At 54.3% G+C, this 17654-nt stretch overlaps 1 protein-coding gene across 1 annotated transcript in view; it reads left to right on the top strand.

Annotated features, from left to right (window-relative positions):
* Dnah1 (dynein axonemal heavy chain 1) overlaps positions 1–17654 on the top strand; it is a 68191-nt gene that overhangs the window by 31873 nt on the left and 18664 nt on the right. Inside the window, 21 exon segments of the mRNA XM_047531081.1 lie at positions 207–320; positions 838–1026; positions 1298–1403; positions 2119–2232; positions 2769–2918; positions 3945–4031; positions 4123–4309; positions 5538–5629; positions 5826–5980; positions 7911–8088; positions 8826–9020; positions 9110–9229; positions 9504–9662; positions 9757–9864; positions 11068–11208; positions 11353–11513; positions 12008–12165; positions 12444–12617; positions 13364–13402; positions 16146–16324; positions 17332–17562. Coding sequence (XP_047387037.1) covers positions 207–320; positions 838–1026; positions 1298–1403; positions 2119–2232; positions 2769–2918; positions 3945–4031; positions 4123–4309; positions 5538–5629; positions 5826–5980; positions 7911–8088; positions 8826–9020; positions 9110–9229; positions 9504–9662; positions 9757–9864; positions 11068–11208; positions 11353–11513; positions 12008–12165; positions 12444–12617; positions 13364–13402; positions 16146–16324; positions 17332–17562 — 3037 coding nt within the window.

The following is a 17654-nucleotide window of genomic DNA, read 5'->3' as shown; positions in this document are numbered from 1 at the left end:
ATACAAATAAAATAAAGGTCCATTGACAAATAAAAAAAAAAAATTTTTAAAAAAAAGAGGCTGGTCCATCCCTTGAGGCTCTGGGACAAGCTGGGCAAGGGGGGCTTCGATGCCCTCATTCCCCAAAAGAACCCCTCTCCTCAGCTACATGCCTCCCCATTGGCCTGTGTCCCCATAACCAGGAACCCATCTTCCTGCCCTGCCAGGTACTACTGGACAAATAACGACTTGTACATCCGTGCTGTGAATGCTGAGTTCATCTATGGCTACGAGTACCTAGGCAACACTGGGAGGCTGGTGATCACACCCCTCACTGACAGGTGAGGGTCCTCTCCCCAGTTGGGATTTATTCTTGGGGAGGGGTTGGGGAGTCATCCAGGAGGGCTTAACCACTGAGCCACATCCCCAGCCCTTTTTTGTATTTTATTTAGAGACAGGGTCTCGCTGAGTTGCTTAGGGCCTCGCTAAATTGCGGAGGCTAACTTTGAACTCATGGTCCTCCTGCCTCAGCCTCCTGAGCTGCTGGGATTATAGGCGTGCACCACCATGCCTGGCCCCAGTTGGGATTTGAGTAAGGGAAGTGAATTGGTCACAGGTCAGCCAGCTCCGTGGGTCCCTGAGCAAAGCTCTCCAGGACCATGTTGCAGGGCAGGGGGATCACTGGGCAGGTAGTCACAGGCTCCAATCCTGACCCCAGCAACCAAGGCTGGGCATATCTGGGGGGGGAAAGAAAGGGGGAGGAGCAAAGCTACCTGTCCACAAGGTCCAAAAGAAAGAACTGGAAATTCCCAGGAAAGGGGAGTGCCCAGGACACAGGTGGCCCCCTCTGTCCTGCAGGTGCTATTTGACTCTGACTGGGGCCCTGCATCTCAAGTTTGGTGGTGCTCCAGCTGGTCCAGCTGGAACAGGGAAGACAGAGACCACCAAAGACCTGGGCAAGGCCTTGGCCATACAGACAGTTGTGTTCAACTGCTCTGACCAGCTGGACTTCATGGCCATGGGCAAGTTCTTCAAGGGCCTGGCCAGGTGAGGCCAGGTGTGAGGGTGGCACCAGACAGGGCAGAAAGACTGAGCTCTCCTCCTGGGGAGGGCTAGGTGAGGAGCCTCACAGGACAGCGGGGGGCATGGAATGGGACAACAGGAGTCACGACTGGGCCTCAGAGGGCCACTGGGGTGGGGAGAGGGCAACAGGGAATTGATGGGAATTGACACTGAGGGCTTCCTCTTCCCTGAAGTCAAAGGCGCCCCTGGAGGGAGGGCCAGGCGGGCTCTGAATGCAGGTCCCCCACTCTCACAGCGCTGGGGCCTGGGCCTGCTTTGACGAGTTCAATCGGATCGACATCGAGGTGCTGTCTGTGGTGGCCCAACAGATCACCACCATCCAGAAGGCACAGCAACAGCGGGTGAGCCTCGGGTACCCCACACACTGCCACCCCCTCACCACTGCCATCTCCTCTGCCACCACGGGTTCCCACACTGCAGGTGAAAAGCCAGGCCATCGTGTCTACCTGGGGCCCGTCTCTCATCTCACAGGAGCATGGCACTATCCACAAGCCACCACCCTTGCAGAACTCTGTCTAGAGGAGCTTTGTAGCTCACCAGGAAGCCCCTATCCTTATCCTGGTCTGGTGGCAGATCCCAGGCCAAGCTGGGACAGATAAAAGGGATCCCTTCCTGCGTCCTGATACTAATGGAAAGTCCTGAATATTAATTCTCTCTCTAGCCTTGTTCAAGGTCACCAAAGATCTTGTCCTGAGAGGCTGGTAGTTACTCCCTATAAGGGAGAGCCCTGGGGCCTAATCAGGGCTGAGCTTGCCTAAGTCTGGGAAAATGAGTGTTAGGAATTGCAAGTGGAGGGAGCGGGAAGCAAAAAATGTGTGGAACCTCAAAAGGACTAGGGCCAGGGCCTGGGAGGCCATGGGTGGTCACTGTGACCCAAGGTCTTAAGCCAGATCCTGAGAGAAGGTCCATCTATGAGCAGGGGTCCAGACCTGGCTGACATGCTGCTATCATGACAGGGGTATGAGTAGGGGCGAGGGGGACATAGCCAGAGGAGGGGACAGGGCTGGGCAACCCCTGCCTCAAGTGAGTTCACCCCCTGACCCCTACCCACCACAGGTGGAACGCTTCGTATTTGAGGGTGTTGAGATCCCACTTGTACCGTCCTGTGCGGTGTTTATCACCATGAATCCTGGATACGCTGGCCGCACTGAGCTGCCTGACAATCTGAAGGCAAGTTCAGGCCCAGGGTGTTCCAGGTGGACATCGACTTTGTCTGTACCATGGGTTCCCTGGGTGGGAGGCCTGGGCTCCAAGATGGTAGATCATTTATTTAAGGACATACGGCTGCCTGGATATCAGGAGCTGTGGTTCTCTATGGTAGCTCTCCTGCCCAAGGGTTCTGAGGCTCAGTCATAGACGGGAGCCCCAGACTTGTACTCGGGACATGGGAGAAGTCAGGGAGGCGCATGCATGTGAGGGTCATCTGACAGGCGCCATTAGGCTAGGCCTGCAGAAGGAATGGGAAGCCAACAGAGGCCACCAGGTTCAGATGAACACAAAGGATCTATTTCTAATGGCCAGAACTGTCCAGCCACGGGGCAGTGAAAGGTTCAGTCATGGCAGGCTGATGCCGAAAGGAATCCCAGCCTTAGCCAGGGAGGAAGGTCAGGTGACACTGCCCTCAGAAGACCAGATAGTCCGGAGGGTGGCTGGGCCCCAGGGCTTAATGTGGTCTGCGACCACTCACCCACGTGCCATATCCGCAGGCACTCTTTCGGCCTGTTGCCATGATGGTCCCGGATTATGCCATGATCGCTGAGATCTCCCTCTACTCCTTTGGTTTCAATGAGGCTAATGTTCTCGCTAAGAAGATCACAACCACCTTCAAGCTGTCTTCTGAGCAGCTCAGCTCTCAGGTGAGACCCTGACCAGTTCCCAAAGGCCCTCAGACCCCCAGCCTCCAGAGATGCTCCAAATTCACCTTCTGTGGAGCGCCTGCCAAGTACCAGGCTCTGTGCTGTCTGCTTCACAGAACTTACTGCCTCTTCCAAGCAACCCTGTGAGATAGGAGTTACATCCTTATTTCTCAGGTGGGCATGCTAAGGTCGGAGCAGCCTAAGAGCCTGGCCAGGTTTGTGCAGTGCACCGTGAAACGGGCGAAGGAGTCAGGAAGAGATGGCACCCAGCGCTCCGACACACCCTGCCTTCTAATCAGCCACTTTGTACAGTGCCCCCCTCGTCCCCCATTGAAGCAAACTGTCCTCCATGGTTCTGGAAATGCCCTCAGCCCTTCCCAAGTGGCGATGACCCAAAGTCAAGCCACTCTCTATGTGGAGCTCCAAGACCAAGATTTCTGGGATGGGTGCTGGTCTGTAGGTCAGGTCTAGAGTTAGTTCTTATGGTCTGGCACCGCAGGGGCAAAATGAACCATTTAACTCTTTCTAACACATCTACTTTATAATGTGGGAGACAGGACCAGTGGGAAGAGCCACAGTGGTGCAGCCCACAGGTTGTCTGGAGAGATGTCGCAAAGAAGGTTAGAAGGAAACTCAAAAGCCTTCAAGGCCTACCCATTTGTTGGATAGATGGAAAAAAAAAAAAAAAAAAAAAAAAAAAAAAACTGCTTCACTCGCTTTTTCAAAACAACACCCTGCCCTTGGGACTGTGCTGGAATTACAAGCATTGACCAAGGCAGTGTCGAGCAGGGGATGCAGAATAGGCAGCCAGACAAAGTGAGAGGGTCATTAGGATGGTAAAATGGGGGTGCCCGAGGAGCCCAAAGGAGGGGCGCCCAGCCCAGATTGGGGCATGCAGGTGAGTGGTCACCAAGGACCTGCCAGGGAACTGACACTTCAGCGGTGAGCTGGGTGAGGGGGCGTGGCCAGGTACCAGGTGGGCAGCAGAGTGTCCCACCTGCACCTCCTCCTGTATGGTGTCCACAGGATCACTATGACTTTGGGATGAGAGCTGTGAAGACTGTGATCTCAGCCGCTGGGAACCTCAAGCGAGAAAACCCCAGTATGAATGAGGTGCGCTCCAGTCAGCAGGGCTCCCGGGGAGAGGGAAAGGGGCGGCTGGAGAGGCTCCTGACCCTGAAGCCGGTGCCCACACCTGCTGCAGGAGCTGATTTGCCTCCGGGCCATTCGGGATGTGAACGTGCCCAAGTTCCTCCAGGAGGACCTCAAGCTCTTCTCGGGGATTGTGTCCGACCTGTTCCCCACCATCAGGGAAGAGGAGACTGATTACGGCATCCTGGATAAAGCCATCCGCAAGGCCTGTGAGAAGAGCAACCTCAAGGATGTGGAGGGTGAGCCACGGGCCCTTGCCTTCCTATAGTCCCCTGGGTGTCTCAGAAGGAGCTGGCTCCAGCCTCCTTGGAGCCCAGAGTGGGAGACAGAGACATGGCAGACCACACCTCAGGGTCCCTCACACCTGGCCAACTGTGCATGGGCAGGGTCTCTCTGTTGGGCAGTTGGGACACGGCAGGTGTCCCTGGCCCTGTCTCTACTGGAGCCCACTAGAAGTTAGGAAGCAAGTACTGTTCCCTTCCTGGGACCTCACAATTTAGGTTCCTCCTGGGGCCATGCTTCATTAGGTGCCAGCTGCTGGCTAACAGATGCCTTCCTCTCTGCTTGGATGCAGGTAGTTCGGGAGGGTCTCAGCCTAGCCACTACTTGTCCTTCCCAACACAGCTGCTCCCTCCTGTCCTCCCTGTCTGTTCCAGCTGGTCCTTTGGGGGTTGGGGGTACTGCTCCAGGGAGGTGTGCCTGCCCACCCTGGCCACACAGGGCCCCCTTCTGGGGCCTGAGCAATAGATGAGCTCATGCTCAGCCTTATAAGGCCTCTCCCCCTTGTCCTCCACTGCTCTTTAGTTCCACATGTGGCTCTCATGCTTCTTCCTCTGGCCCCTTCCTGCACCCAGGCCCCAGCAGGCTTGTTGAATAAAGCCTCAGACTTTTCTCCCCCTCATAGCCGTAGATCATCTTTGCCATCTCTGCCTAATTGGACCCTGACCCTTTGTCAGGGACCACTAGGCAGGCAGTACCAGAGTCACCATTACCCTTGAGTCAAAATAATACATTCCTTTCCTATCCACATGTCTGACTTTCTGCCTGCAGCTGGCACCTGTCCTGATAGCTCCTCACTGACTGTAGGATTTTGTCCCCAAGATTTTGTCTCACATTGGCCAGTACTTTGAGAGGCCTCAGCTTTGTGTAGAAGTTGATTGTGGGGTTGGTGACAGATGACATGGAGCATGCCTGAGACAACTGACCACCCAAAGGATATTAGGGAATGATAGTCCCAGTGGGAATACTGGCTGGTATCTAGAAAGTTCCTGAGCTATGCCAGATTCTGTGCTTAGGGTTTTAGCTGCCTCATAGTCTGCTATGAGGTGGTTACTACCACCATTCTCATTTAACAGAGGAGGAAACTGAGGCTTAGGGACTGCAGTAATTCACTTCACACAAGCTAGGGGCAGAGCCAGGACCCAAGCCCATGCTCTGACCCCTGGGTTCCTCTGCCATGCCCTGCAGGCTTCCTGATCAAGTGCATCCAGCTCTACGAGACCACGGTGGTGCGGCACGGCCTCATGCTCGTTGGGCCCACAGGCTCTGGCAAAAGTAATGTAAGTGGAGCCCAGTAGGGCAGCCCAGGGCCTGGTCAGAGGGCCTGAGGGGTGATGCAGCTTCAATAGAAGCGTTGGCCTCCTTTGTACCTGCTTGGCCTCTAACTGCCCTTCCTACCTCCTGTGGTCCTCCATCCCCTCCATCCCCACTGTCTGAGGCAACAGAAGGCCCACTCTCAGGTGACCATCTCCCCAGTGTTACAGAATCCTGGCCGCTGCCATGACATCGCTGAAGGGGCAGCCATCCATCAGTGGTGGTGTGTACGAGGCCGTCAATTACTATGTGCTCAACCCCAAGTCTATCACAATGGGCCAGCTGTATGGGGAGTTTGACCTGCTCACCCACGAGTGGTGAGTGCCCTCCCCCCCGGGTCCTCTGGTGACTGCTGGACTCCTAGGCCTCTGGAGGCTGTGTGTGGGCCCATTTAGACCAGTGGCAGGTTGGGAGTCCAGGCTCTGCAACCCAAAACCTGGGATTCTGTCCACCATTCTGCTTCCTCCCAATGTGACTTTCTGTTCCCCACCCCTGATTTCCTTATCAGCACAATGAGGACAATGACACCATTACTATGGTAAGGTGAGAATGGCCTTAACACATGGACAATGCCTGGAATGGTGTCTGACACATAGTAAATGCTCAGTAAATGGTCCTTGCTGTTGCCCCAAGAGAGTCTGGTGGTCCCTCTCAGGACCTCTGCTGCCAGGTTAAGGCATGCATTTTAGGAGAAGTTCATTGAGTTTGGAGAAGAGCAACAGGGTGGAGACCCCTTGAAGGTCAGCACCTGAGGGTCTTTCATCTGGAACTATTTCTCCAGAGTCTCCCCTTTAGTCGGGCACAGTGACACAAGCCTGTAATCCCAGCACTGGGGATGATGAGGCAGGAGAATCGCAAGTTTAAAGTCAGCCTCAGCAATTTGGCGAGGCCCTAAGCAACTTAGCAAGACCCTGTCTCCAGATAAAATATTTAAAGGGCTGGGGATATGGCACAGTGGTTAAGTGTCCCTGGGTTCAATCCCTGATACAAAAAAAAAAAAAAAAAAAAAGAAAAGAAAGAAAGAAAGAAAAGAAAAAGAGTCTCCCTTTTCCCACTGGGGATGTCTGCCTGGCTCTAGTGTTCTGCAATCTAGAGGCCTGGGAATCAAGAACGGAGAGTCACTGGGGCCTGATGGTGCACACTATAATCCCAGCAACTTGGGAGGCTGAGGCAGGAGAATCATGAGTTCAAAGCCAGCCTCAGCAACTTAGTGAGACTCTGTCTCAAAATAAAACATAAAAGGGGCTGGGGATGTGGCTCAATGGTGAAGCCCATCTGGGTTCAATCCTTGGTACCATTTAAAAAAAAAAGAAGAAGAAGGGAGAGTCAGCTATCTTTCCCAGTGTGGGCCTGTCCTGCTTCCCCCTTTTCTCACCCATAACTACTGGAGGGGAGGAGAGTCTGCAGATCAGAGAAAAATACCTCATTATAAAAACAATTCTTTGATGCTATCTTTGAAAGCATGGTAAAGAAGACTAATCAGGGCATTACCATAAGTGCAGGGGCAACCGTAACAGGGTCTGCAATGGAGCACAACACAATAGGGACAAGTGGGAATTTATAGCCAAGAGGACACACTCGGGGGAATAGGGGCTCTGGCTAAGCCAACCTCACAGGATTCTGGGTGAAGCAGGCCAGGTGATCAGATCTTACCTGGGGAAGATGGAAGATGAGGGTCCTGATTAGATATCAAGATGGATCAAGTATCCAGGGTGACCAGATATTCAGAGCGACAGGTTCTGTCTGAACTGACTTTGCAGCCTTCTTTGCTAAAACTGGATTTTACAACGAAGTATACAGATGCACCTAGGAGAAGCTCAGGAGCCTGACTACAGTTTGGCCAAGCAGAGAATCTTTGTCACCCCTTGTACCTTATTTCCTGGCCTGTGGAGCCTCTGGGTTCTGTGGCAGGACCTGGCACTTCTCCAGCTCTTTCCATCTTCCAGAACTGTGGGCACCTCCACCCCTGTCATTGCCTCCTCCCTGATTCCCTGGTTCCTGTTGGAACACCACTGTTTATCTTCTTTTAATGTGACTCCCATGGAGATTCAGCAGGGAGGGGATAGGAGCAAGTTCTCATCAAACCACGTCACACCAAAAGGTCCCATTTCTCCCAGTATAATTTTTAAATAAATGAAGATACTGCCAAAGGGGGACAAAAAGGCAGTCGGGCTTCCTGGGAATCCAGTCACGCCCTCCGCCCTGCCTTTCTGGCACTTACAGCCCTCTCCCTCCTGGTGCCTGCAGGACAGACGGGATTTTCTCCTCTCTCATTCGGGCGGGGGCCATTGCCTCAGACACCAACAAGAAGTGGTACATGTTCGACGGGCCGGTGGATGCTGTCTGGATCGAGAACATGAACACGGTGCTGGATGATAACAAGAAGCTGTGCCTCAGCTCTGGGGAGATCATCAAGCTCACAGAGGTGCACCCGCCCACTCTTGTCCACAGCTGGGTGGGCCTGGAGGCTAAACCACAGAGGCCAAGCCTTGTCCCCCGCCTCCATCCCTGCCTCTCAGGGCCACACTATGATGATTCAAACCATCACCATGACCCACCCAGGAGCCTGCCAACCAGCAGCCCTCAGGCTCAGCTCCCAGCCCTGAACACCGTCACCTTGCTGTGACTTATACAGCGAGCTGCTCTGTGCTGCCATTTCAGTAGACCCCCTTCCTGTGATTCTCTAAGCCCGGGACCAGGGTTCTTGGCTGACATAGCCTGGTGCCTCCCGGGCCCACTTTTGGCCATGTTGGCCCAGTCTGGGTTAGATGCCCATCCCATCCTAGAAATATGCCCAGGGTCCGGTGGGCAGGAGCACAGACCTGGCCACAGGGACCTCGCTGGTATGTGAGGAGCAGTTCTCAAGAAAGCGGGCTGTGCTCTGGGCATAGAAGCACTTCGCTGTGTATGCTGAGCTGAGCTCTTGAGTCATTCTGAGAACACCTGGCCGGCCAGAGAATCCCAGGAATATCCCAACTGTGGCTTCTCCTCAGGAATCCCAGGAGGGCCACATTCTTGATCCCCACCACAGCCCTGTCCCACCCCATGGCCTGCCAACAGATCCTTCTGGTGGGATGGGCAGCCCCTCCCCATGGTCCTGCAGCCTCCTCTGGCCCTAGGGTCTGGCAGCTGGCGCACTGACATGGATGATCTTGACACCAGGCAATGACCATGATGTTCGAGGTGCAGGACCTGGCAGTGGCCTCACCAGCCACTGTGTCCCGCTGTGGCATGGTGTACCTGGAGCCCAGCATCCTGGGGCTCATGCCCTTCGTTGAGTGCTGGCTAAACAAGCTCCCTACCATTCTGAAGCCCCAAGAGCAGTATTTCAAGAGTCTGTTTGTCAGATTCCTGGAGGTTAGTGAGGCTATGGGTATGGCTGGCTAGGTGGGGTGGCAGGGCACTGTGGCCACCAGCCATGAGAGCTGGGCACTCACTCCCTCCAGGAGTCCATTGACTTTGTTCGGTCCTCAGTGAAGGAAGTGATCACCTCAACCAATGGCAACCTGACTTTGAGCCTCCTCAAGTTGCTCGAATGCTTCTTCAAGCCATTTTTACCTAAAGAGGTACAGTCCTGAACAGCAGGGTCAAAAGCCTGGTCCCTCTTGCCCCCTGCTCTTCCTGCCCAGGGTTACCTGAGGGCCCTGAATCCCAAGTCCAGTTTCCTGGAAGAGAAACCAGATTGGCTCAGCATAGGTCATGGGACCTCCACCCACCCACCCCTGCCACCACCCATATCCAATGGGCTGTAGAGAGGCAGCTATGACAGACCCCTACCCTACTTCCAGTACTTCCAGTACTGTTTCTATCTTAGCCCAACACTGTTCCCTCCATCCCCAGGGCCTCAAAAAGATTCCTCCTGAAAAACTGAGTCGCATCCCAGAACTGATCGAGCCCTGGTTCATCTTCTCCCTGGTCTGGACGGTGGGTGCCACTGGGGACAGCAACAGCCGTAACAGCTTTAGCCACTGGCTACGGATCAAGATGGCGGTAGAGAAGGTGAGAGGCGGCAAGTGCCCGGGCCCCAGCCTGGGGGGCCAGCAGCAGGCACACCTCCTGAGCCTCAAGGCGCTTTCTTCCTGGTTCCCGGCAGCTGACTCTGCTCTTCCCTGAAGAGGGGCTGGTGTACGACTACAGGCTGGAGGACGCGGGGATCAGCAGCGCAGAGGACGACGATGACGAAGATGAGGACGGCAAGCAGGTGCCTGCAGACCTGCCCGGGAGCCGGGTGGAGCGGGCCCAATGGGAATAATGGCCAGAGAGAGGAAGCCACGGTGACAGGCACCAGGTCTCAGACCTGGGCTTATTTTCATCATCCTCACGGGTCCTCAGAGCCCTACTGGGTGTTCGTTGCTGTGCTCGCTTTTCCAGACAAGGAAATTGACTCAGAACAGTCACACCCAGACTTAGACAGCAGCAGAGCTGGACTTGAACCTGGAGCTGGAAGACCTCAATGGGTCTCCCTTCCCGACCATGGGCACTTCCTCTGTGCCAATGCTGAGCCCAAGGACTGGGGACCCCAGTTCTACTTACAAGTCCCATTTTTGGCTCAGTGGTAGAGCGCTTGCCTAGCACAGGTGAGGCACTGGGTTCGAGCCTCAGCACCACATAAAACTATTATTTAAACTATTTTTTAAAAAGTCCCGTTTTCTCAAGAACTGAACTCCCCAAGGGTCCAAGGGTAAACTCCATGGCCTGCCTCAGTGTCTGCATTCATATTATCCGTCAGTCTCCAGAGCCAGGACCCCAGTCCAGGACAAGGGGGATAGAGAGTCCCTGTGCAGGGTTCTGCTGGGGGCTTACAGGGCATATTTGGGTCAGAATGGTGATCTGTTCCCAGGGGGACACAGCAGTTTGTCCACAGTGAGACCCCCATTAAGGGAGGTCGGCAAGCTAGGTCAAGGGCTGTTGGTGAAGGGATTCATGTAGGTGGGATTGGTGGGGAGACTGAGCCAAGTGGCCTCTCCGTACCCAGCTGATGCCAGTACCCTTGGTTCTGGCCCCCAGATTCCTTGGTTAGCCTAAAACTAAATAGCAAGTCCCTTTGTATTCTGGGTTGTTAATTCCCAGCGTATCTCCTTCTTGCAGAGACCCAGGGATTGGCAGTCCCTAGGGTGCCCCCCATCAGAGGCAACTGTGTGTAGGGAAGCCCCCACTTAGACAAATGCATGCAAGGGGTCCCCACCTGCATAGCTGTGTCCAGAGAGCCCCTTTCTGGTAGTTTGTGCTGGGAGTCCCCCACCTCAGGCAGAAAGCAGGACAGGGGGATTCCTGTTGCTGTCAGAAGTGGCCCCTCTCCCAGACCCTCTTGCCAAGTGCAGCGGTGCCGTTCTTTTCCTTGACCACAACCAAAGGTGGGGTGGGGCAGGGATCTGGGCCCAGCCTGAGCCAGATGTGGTTCCAGGTGGCCTGGGTGAAGTGGATAGACTCCTCAGTTCCATTTACCATGGCACCAGACACCAACTACTGCAACATCATCGTACCCACCATGGACACTATACAGATGTCCTTCCTGCTGGACAAGCTGCTCATCAACCACAAGCCCGTGAGCGCCCCCACCATACCCTGCCTCAGCCTGCCCCAAAGCCCAGGTTGGAGGGTGGGCTAGCCTCCCACACTGATAAGGTAGCAGCTCCCCCTGTGTGCCCACCCTGTGTGTGTTCTGCCCGCCCGATCCCCACTCTGCCAGGTGCTGTGTGTTGGGCCAACGGGCACAGGGAAGACACTCACCATCTCCGATAAGCTCCTCAAGAACCTGCCATTGGAGTACATTAGCCACTTCCTCACCTTCTCAGCCCGCACTTCAGCCAACCAGACTCAGGATCTCATCGACAGCAAGCTGGACAAGAGGCACGACACCCACTACTTTTTCCTTCCTTGGCCCTGATGTCCCCCAGCCTGGATGAACCATCCAGGAGACTCCCCATCAAATTATGCAAATTATGTTCCTGGGTTTTCCAGAACCCTTTCATGGGGGGGCTGGAATACCACCCACCCCTGAGCCACACTGATTCATTTGCAGACTGCTCTAGAGACTCCCATCAGGATTCCTCTGGAGCCTTGTGGGGTTCTCATCCTGGGTTGGGCATCTGGGCAGGGCCATGGGTCTGTCTTAGAGATACCTGTTGTCCACCTGCCTGAGAAATAAGACTCCCTTAAGAGAGCTCACACAGAGGTCAGCCAGTCTGGGATGCTCCAGGACACTCAGAACAAAACAGGGCTGGTCATGAGGTCTAGCATGGTCTAGAGGAGGCCGAAATTTAGTGAGGTATCATCCTGCTCCCCCTGGATACTCAGAGGACTGGGTGCCCACGAGTGTTGGGCTCACACAGTCCCTCCTGCAGGCGGAAGGGTGTATTCGGGCCACCCCTCGGGCGCAACTTCATCTTCTTCATCGATGACCTGAACATGCCAGCCCTGGAGACATATGGTGCCCAGCCGCCCATTGAGCTACTGCGCCAGTGGATGGACCATGGAGGCTGGTATGACCGCAAGATCATCGGTACGTGTCAGCCCAGTCCAGGGCACAGGCTAACATTTGCTGGGCAGGGTTACTGTAGGCATAAGGGCCCGTGAAAATATTCTAGTTTCTCTCAAAATCAGGGAAAATGAATTTTTGGTTCAAAGAAAAATTTTGATGATTATTAGCACATTTGTCCTTCATACCATACTGTTGTAAATCATAATTTTAATATATGTACTCTTTGTGGGGAAGCAGGCCCACAAAAATCATAATGCAGATCTGGGTAGGGCCTTTCCTGACTTCCTGCCCCTACTCAGGAGCCTTCAAGAACCTGGTGGACATCAACTTTGTCTGTGCCATGGGCCCCCCTGGGGGCGGCAGGAATGCCATCACCCCAAGGCTGACACGTCACTTCAACTACCTGTCCTTCGTTGAGATGGATGAGATCAGCAAGAAATGCATCTTCTCTACCATCCTGGGCTGTTGGATAGGTGCGTATAAGGTGGGGACAGGGGAGGCTGTGAACAAAGGTAGAAACCCAGCCCAGATAAGCCACACCAAGGATGGCTGGGCAGCCACTGAAAAGGACCAAGTAGCTGAATCACTAACCACAACCCCAGCTGTACTCCTGATTCAGCTGTTACTTTTGACAAGCTCATGGACCTCTCTGAACCTCAGTTTCTTCATCTTAAAATGGATGTTGATATTAGGACCTGTCACTCAAGTCATAAGCGTTCAATAAGACATGGTACATAGTGCATCTGGCGTGAAAACTGGCTCATGGTGATTGCTGAATATACAATAGATACATGCATACATATATGTATCCGCCTACATAAATACGCATATATATTAGCGTTTGCCTAGAAACTCAGGTGAAACGATGTTACTTTTGTAATCAAGAAAAGTCACCAAGACATGGACAAAGTGGGATCCTCCCTGGAGCTTGGGGAAAAGTTCACCCCAGGATGCTATTTCCCTGCCAGCCCACCTCCCACCCAGCACACACTCTGATGATTGAACTCATTTGGCATGGCACCAGGTAGTTGAGGATGGAAATCCAGCCTGAACTCCCATGTCCTCAGGGACTAGAACTTAACTGCATGCCCAGTTTGGGAGTTGGGGTTGGTTAGCGGCTACTTTAGGAGCTCCTCAGCTGGACACAGCTGGCTACAGTGGCTACACAGCAAGAGACCCACCTAACTCCAAGGCCTCCGTCTTTCCCTCAATCCTCTAGATGGACTCCTTGGAGAAAGAAGTTACAGAGAGCCTGTGCGTGAGTGTGGGCTGGGCAGGGCCCTGGGAGGGCATGGATGGGACAGGGCCACTGGTTCCAGAGTGATCCCTGGGTTCTGGTTAGGTGTGTGGAGACCACAGTGGACCATCCTTAGGCTCATATGGAGTCCAGAGTAAAGACTGGCACTAGCGCCAGCTGCCTTCACGGGCTTATTTGTCCCTTCTTATGGCCAGTTGGTTCTTCAGGGCCTGGGTTAGTGTCCATCTGATAGTAGATATAAAGTAAATGCAAGACAAATGAATGAATAAAGAAGCCCAACAGCCCCACCACACACACACACACACACACACACACACACTGTGTAAACAGCCAGAGCACAAAAGAGAGCTGGCCTTCTCCAAAGTACAGGCAGGAGCAGGAGAACCGGAAGTGGTCTGGAACTGGGGGCCGTCATCCCTCAAGCAGCAGCCTCCCACAACTCAGATCTGTCACTGCAGGGCAACTGGCCACTCAGGCTCTGTCTTCTCTGCATTGCCACCTCTTCCCTCTCCTCCTCTCAACTGAAAGAGGCCACCACGCTCCTTCTTTGGGCTTCCGCACCCGTCTGCTTACCTGCATCCAACCTCCCTCATGGCCCACCTTCTCCCTTTAGGAGTGGGCTTCCTGCTTTCACAGAAGCCAGGCTCTCCTCTTGGGCCTACTGGAGGATGGGATCCATCCCTCGTCCAGCACCAGCATCCTCTGCTCCACCGGGCATTCCATCAGCATGCGAATGTGTCCCAGTTCTCTCATCTGAACCAAACCCAAAACAACCTCCCTCGGCCTGCTTCCTTCCCTCCCACCCTGGTCCCCGGCCGCTTCTCTGCTCACCTTGACAGCAGAACTCCTCAACAACGCTCTTCCTGCTGGCACCAGCCCTCCCCCACCCCCTTCCACAAGCCACTGTCACTCATCCTGAGAGTGTTCTTGTCACCAGTGGCCTTGTGTGGCCATACCAGTGGTCAGCTATAGGTCCTCATCTTCCCTGGGTGTCAGCAGTGTTGTCCCTTAGTTGGACCCTTCTTCCTATAGCTTCCCCCTTCTTCCTCCCTGGGTCCCTTCTTGGTGACAGGACTTTGCTACCCAGCCTCTTCTTCCTCTAACTACGCTATCCTCAATCTCATCCTGCCTCTGGTGATAAAAGTCATCTTTTTTTTTTAAGAATTTTTTTTAGTTGTATATGGACACACTATCTTTATTTATTTTTATGTGGTGCTGAGGATGGAACCCAGTTCCTCACATGTGCAAGGCAAGCATTCCACCACTGAGCTACAGCCCCAGCCCCTAAAAGATATCCAAGTTCAAGTCCTCAGCCCAGACCTCTGTCCTCTGAGCCCCTGACTCCACATCTCAGTCTGAACCTGTCCAAACCCAAAGTCCTGGATGCCCCCCTTTCCAGCCCCTTTCCCCTCTCACCTTCCAGGTGTTCAAGACAAGAGCCTTGGCGTCACCCAGGACCCCTCTCTTCCCCTCTTCCTCTCATACCTCATCTAATGTGTCAGGACACCCTGCAGAATCTGTCGCAGGTTGACCACGGCTCACCACTCCTCGTCCTCGGTCACCCCACCAATGCCGCAGTCCCTCCTCTGGTCTCCTTGCTTCTGTCTTCATCTACCTACACTCCATCCTCCACTTAGAGTCAGAGGGACACATTCCTCCTTTGCACAAGGGTCTCATCCAGGCAACAACCAAAGTCCCAAAAGCAGCTGACAAAGCCGACCCCAGTTCACCCGTCACGGCCTCTCTGATCTCATCTCTCCCACTCGGTCCCTCCTTGCTGGTCCTCAACACCCCAGGCATGTTCTCACCGCCAGGCCCTTGCCCTTGCTGTCCAGATAAATGCCCACTTGCCTCTTGCATCTTTGGTCTCACCTTGGATGTCCCCCTCAATAAGCCCTCCCCCAGCACTTCTGGAATGTGCCCTAAAGCCAAACCCTGGCACTCCCCAAACCTCTCTCCTGCTGCAAGTCCATCTTTAGTACTTGTCACATGGTCATTGTGACCTGCTCATTGTCCATCTCCCCAATGAGAATGTCGGCTTGGTGAAGGTAAGGAGTACCCAGCACCTAGAACGGTGTCTGTGTTCAAGAATGAGCCCCTCTCCCGCCCCTGCTCTCTTTTTTTCCAATTCTGGGAACTTCCTCTAACCCTGAGGTCCCACTGACAGAATTTTGGTTCCTAGCGAAGAATTGGATAATTTTCAAAGAACAAGCAAAAGGGTCTATTAGTGGTGACCTGGAAGTATGAGGTGGCAGCAGCTCTGAGGGGGTTGGTGAGACCTGAAGGTCAGGATTGAGCTCCAGGTCTCCCCATGCCATGCCTACCATTCAGCATGCCTGAAATCTGTGCAGACCAAATGACCCCTTCCCACATGTGACCCAGGCCTGGTATGTGCATGTCTGGGCACAGGCTCACAGGACAAGGCAGCAGGGCCCCAGTACTGACCCCAGTAGTACCAGCAATATTGTGAATGCATCTGAGTGCCAGGATGCGTGGCAGGCTATGTCAGTATTGAGGGAAGCACAGAGTGGGAGATTTCTCACTCTGAGGTAGGAACAGCGGGAAGTCCTTGCAGAGGAGGAAGCAACAAAGATGAGGCCAAGGGGTGAATGGAAACCAAGCCTGCAGGCCAGGAGAGGGGCCACTGAGGGGTGAACTCGGCATAAACAAAGGCAGGGAGGTTAAGATCTGCAGAGGCTGCATGGGGAGCCCATGTGACCCAGGCCACTCTCCATCCCCACAGCTGGGGCCCCCCACCTTGCCACCTTCAAGGATTCCCTGGTGGAAGCCACCATCATGGTATATGCCACCATCACCTCCCAGCTGCTGCCCACTCCAGCCAAGTCCCACTATACCTTCAACCTGAGGGATCTCTCCAAGGTCTTCCAGGGCGTGCTCATGGCTGACCCAGTCAAGGTCGAGGTAAGGATCTGGCAGGATCTCTCCCCAGCACCCACAGCCCTCATCATCCTCCTGGTCCCCCATACTGCCCAAATGCTCCCCTGTCCTGATCTAGCTTGACCCTCATGAAGGTGCCAGGCCCCTACTAACTTGGCCTTTGTGCAGCTGAGCACTATTTGTAGGTCAAACTTGTGCCTGGAATGGCCTGCTATTGGTCACACAGAAGAGGGAGCCAGGGCAAGTAAGAGAGGACTTGTGTGTGAGACTTTCTGGGAGTGAACGGGGTACCTTCAAAACCAAAGACCCCTCCCCCGCAGATAGAAGGAGCAGGAAGTGCAGCAGTGAGCGGGGAATCAGGTGCTCTGGGCTGCAACGGGGCCAGACTGAAGGCTGTGGGGTTCCAGCATGGAGCTCAGATTTCATCCGGAGGGTGGTGGGGAATCATGCGGAACTACTGACTGGACGGCTAGGGTGGACGGGACAGAAGCCAACCCTGGCCCTACTGAGCATATAGCCAAAGGAGTCAAGAGAAGAGACTGAGTACTTGCTGAAGGTGGTCCAGTTGTCCTGGGAGAGGCAGGGATGCTGGGATGGAAGTGGCAGCAAAACCGAGATGTAAAGAGAGGAAGATTTGAAGATTTTCAGGGTTTGTTGAGTGGTTAGGTGTGGGGTGTCAGAAGGTGCAAGGAGAACCAGGCCTCTTTCCTGGACTTGAGGTCTGGAGAGCTAAAAGAGGGGAAGTGATAACTTTGAAGCTGATGGAGCTGGGTGCCCATCAGGCACTTGGCCAACTGGGCCTGGAGCTGGGGGCAGAGAGGCCTGGGCAGCACTGTGCAGCTCCTCTGTTCTCCATCGGTCAACAGATAACACCTTCTGGCAGTCCCTGAGTGCGACTCTGGTTGGGTTGTGGTGGGAGCAGGACCCAGGTCAGGGGCCTAGGAGCTGTGGTTCCTACCCCTCCCCGGTGCTTCAAGATGGCCAAGACCCCTGGGGCCAAGGGCTGGCAACTGATGCCAGGGTGCCCACAGGACAAAGTGCAACTGCTGCGGCTGTGGTACCACGAGAACTGTCGCGTGTTCCGCGATCGCCTGGTGAACGAGGAGGATCGCAACTGGTTCGACAAGCTCCTGAAAGGCCACATGGAGAAGTGGGAGGTAGCCTTCGAAAAGGTCTGCCCCTTCCAGCCCATTCTTTACGGGGACTTCATGTCACCGGGCTCAGATGTGAAATCCTATGAACTCATCACCAGCGAGCAAAAGGTAAGGCAATCCAGGCTGGTGCCTTACCCCCGGTGAGTCCCTTTCAGTCTGCCCCCCCGGGGACCCAGGCCCTCTGTGGTCACCACTAACAG

This window comes from Sciurus carolinensis, chromosome 17, assembly GCF_902686445.1.
Source record: "Sciurus carolinensis chromosome 17, mSciCar1.2, whole genome shotgun sequence".
Lineage (NCBI taxonomy): Eukaryota > Metazoa > Chordata > Mammalia > Rodentia > Sciuridae > Sciurus > Sciurus carolinensis.
The sequence above is the reverse complement of the archived record's forward strand: the minus strand, read 5'-3'. Positions and strand labels throughout refer to the sequence as shown.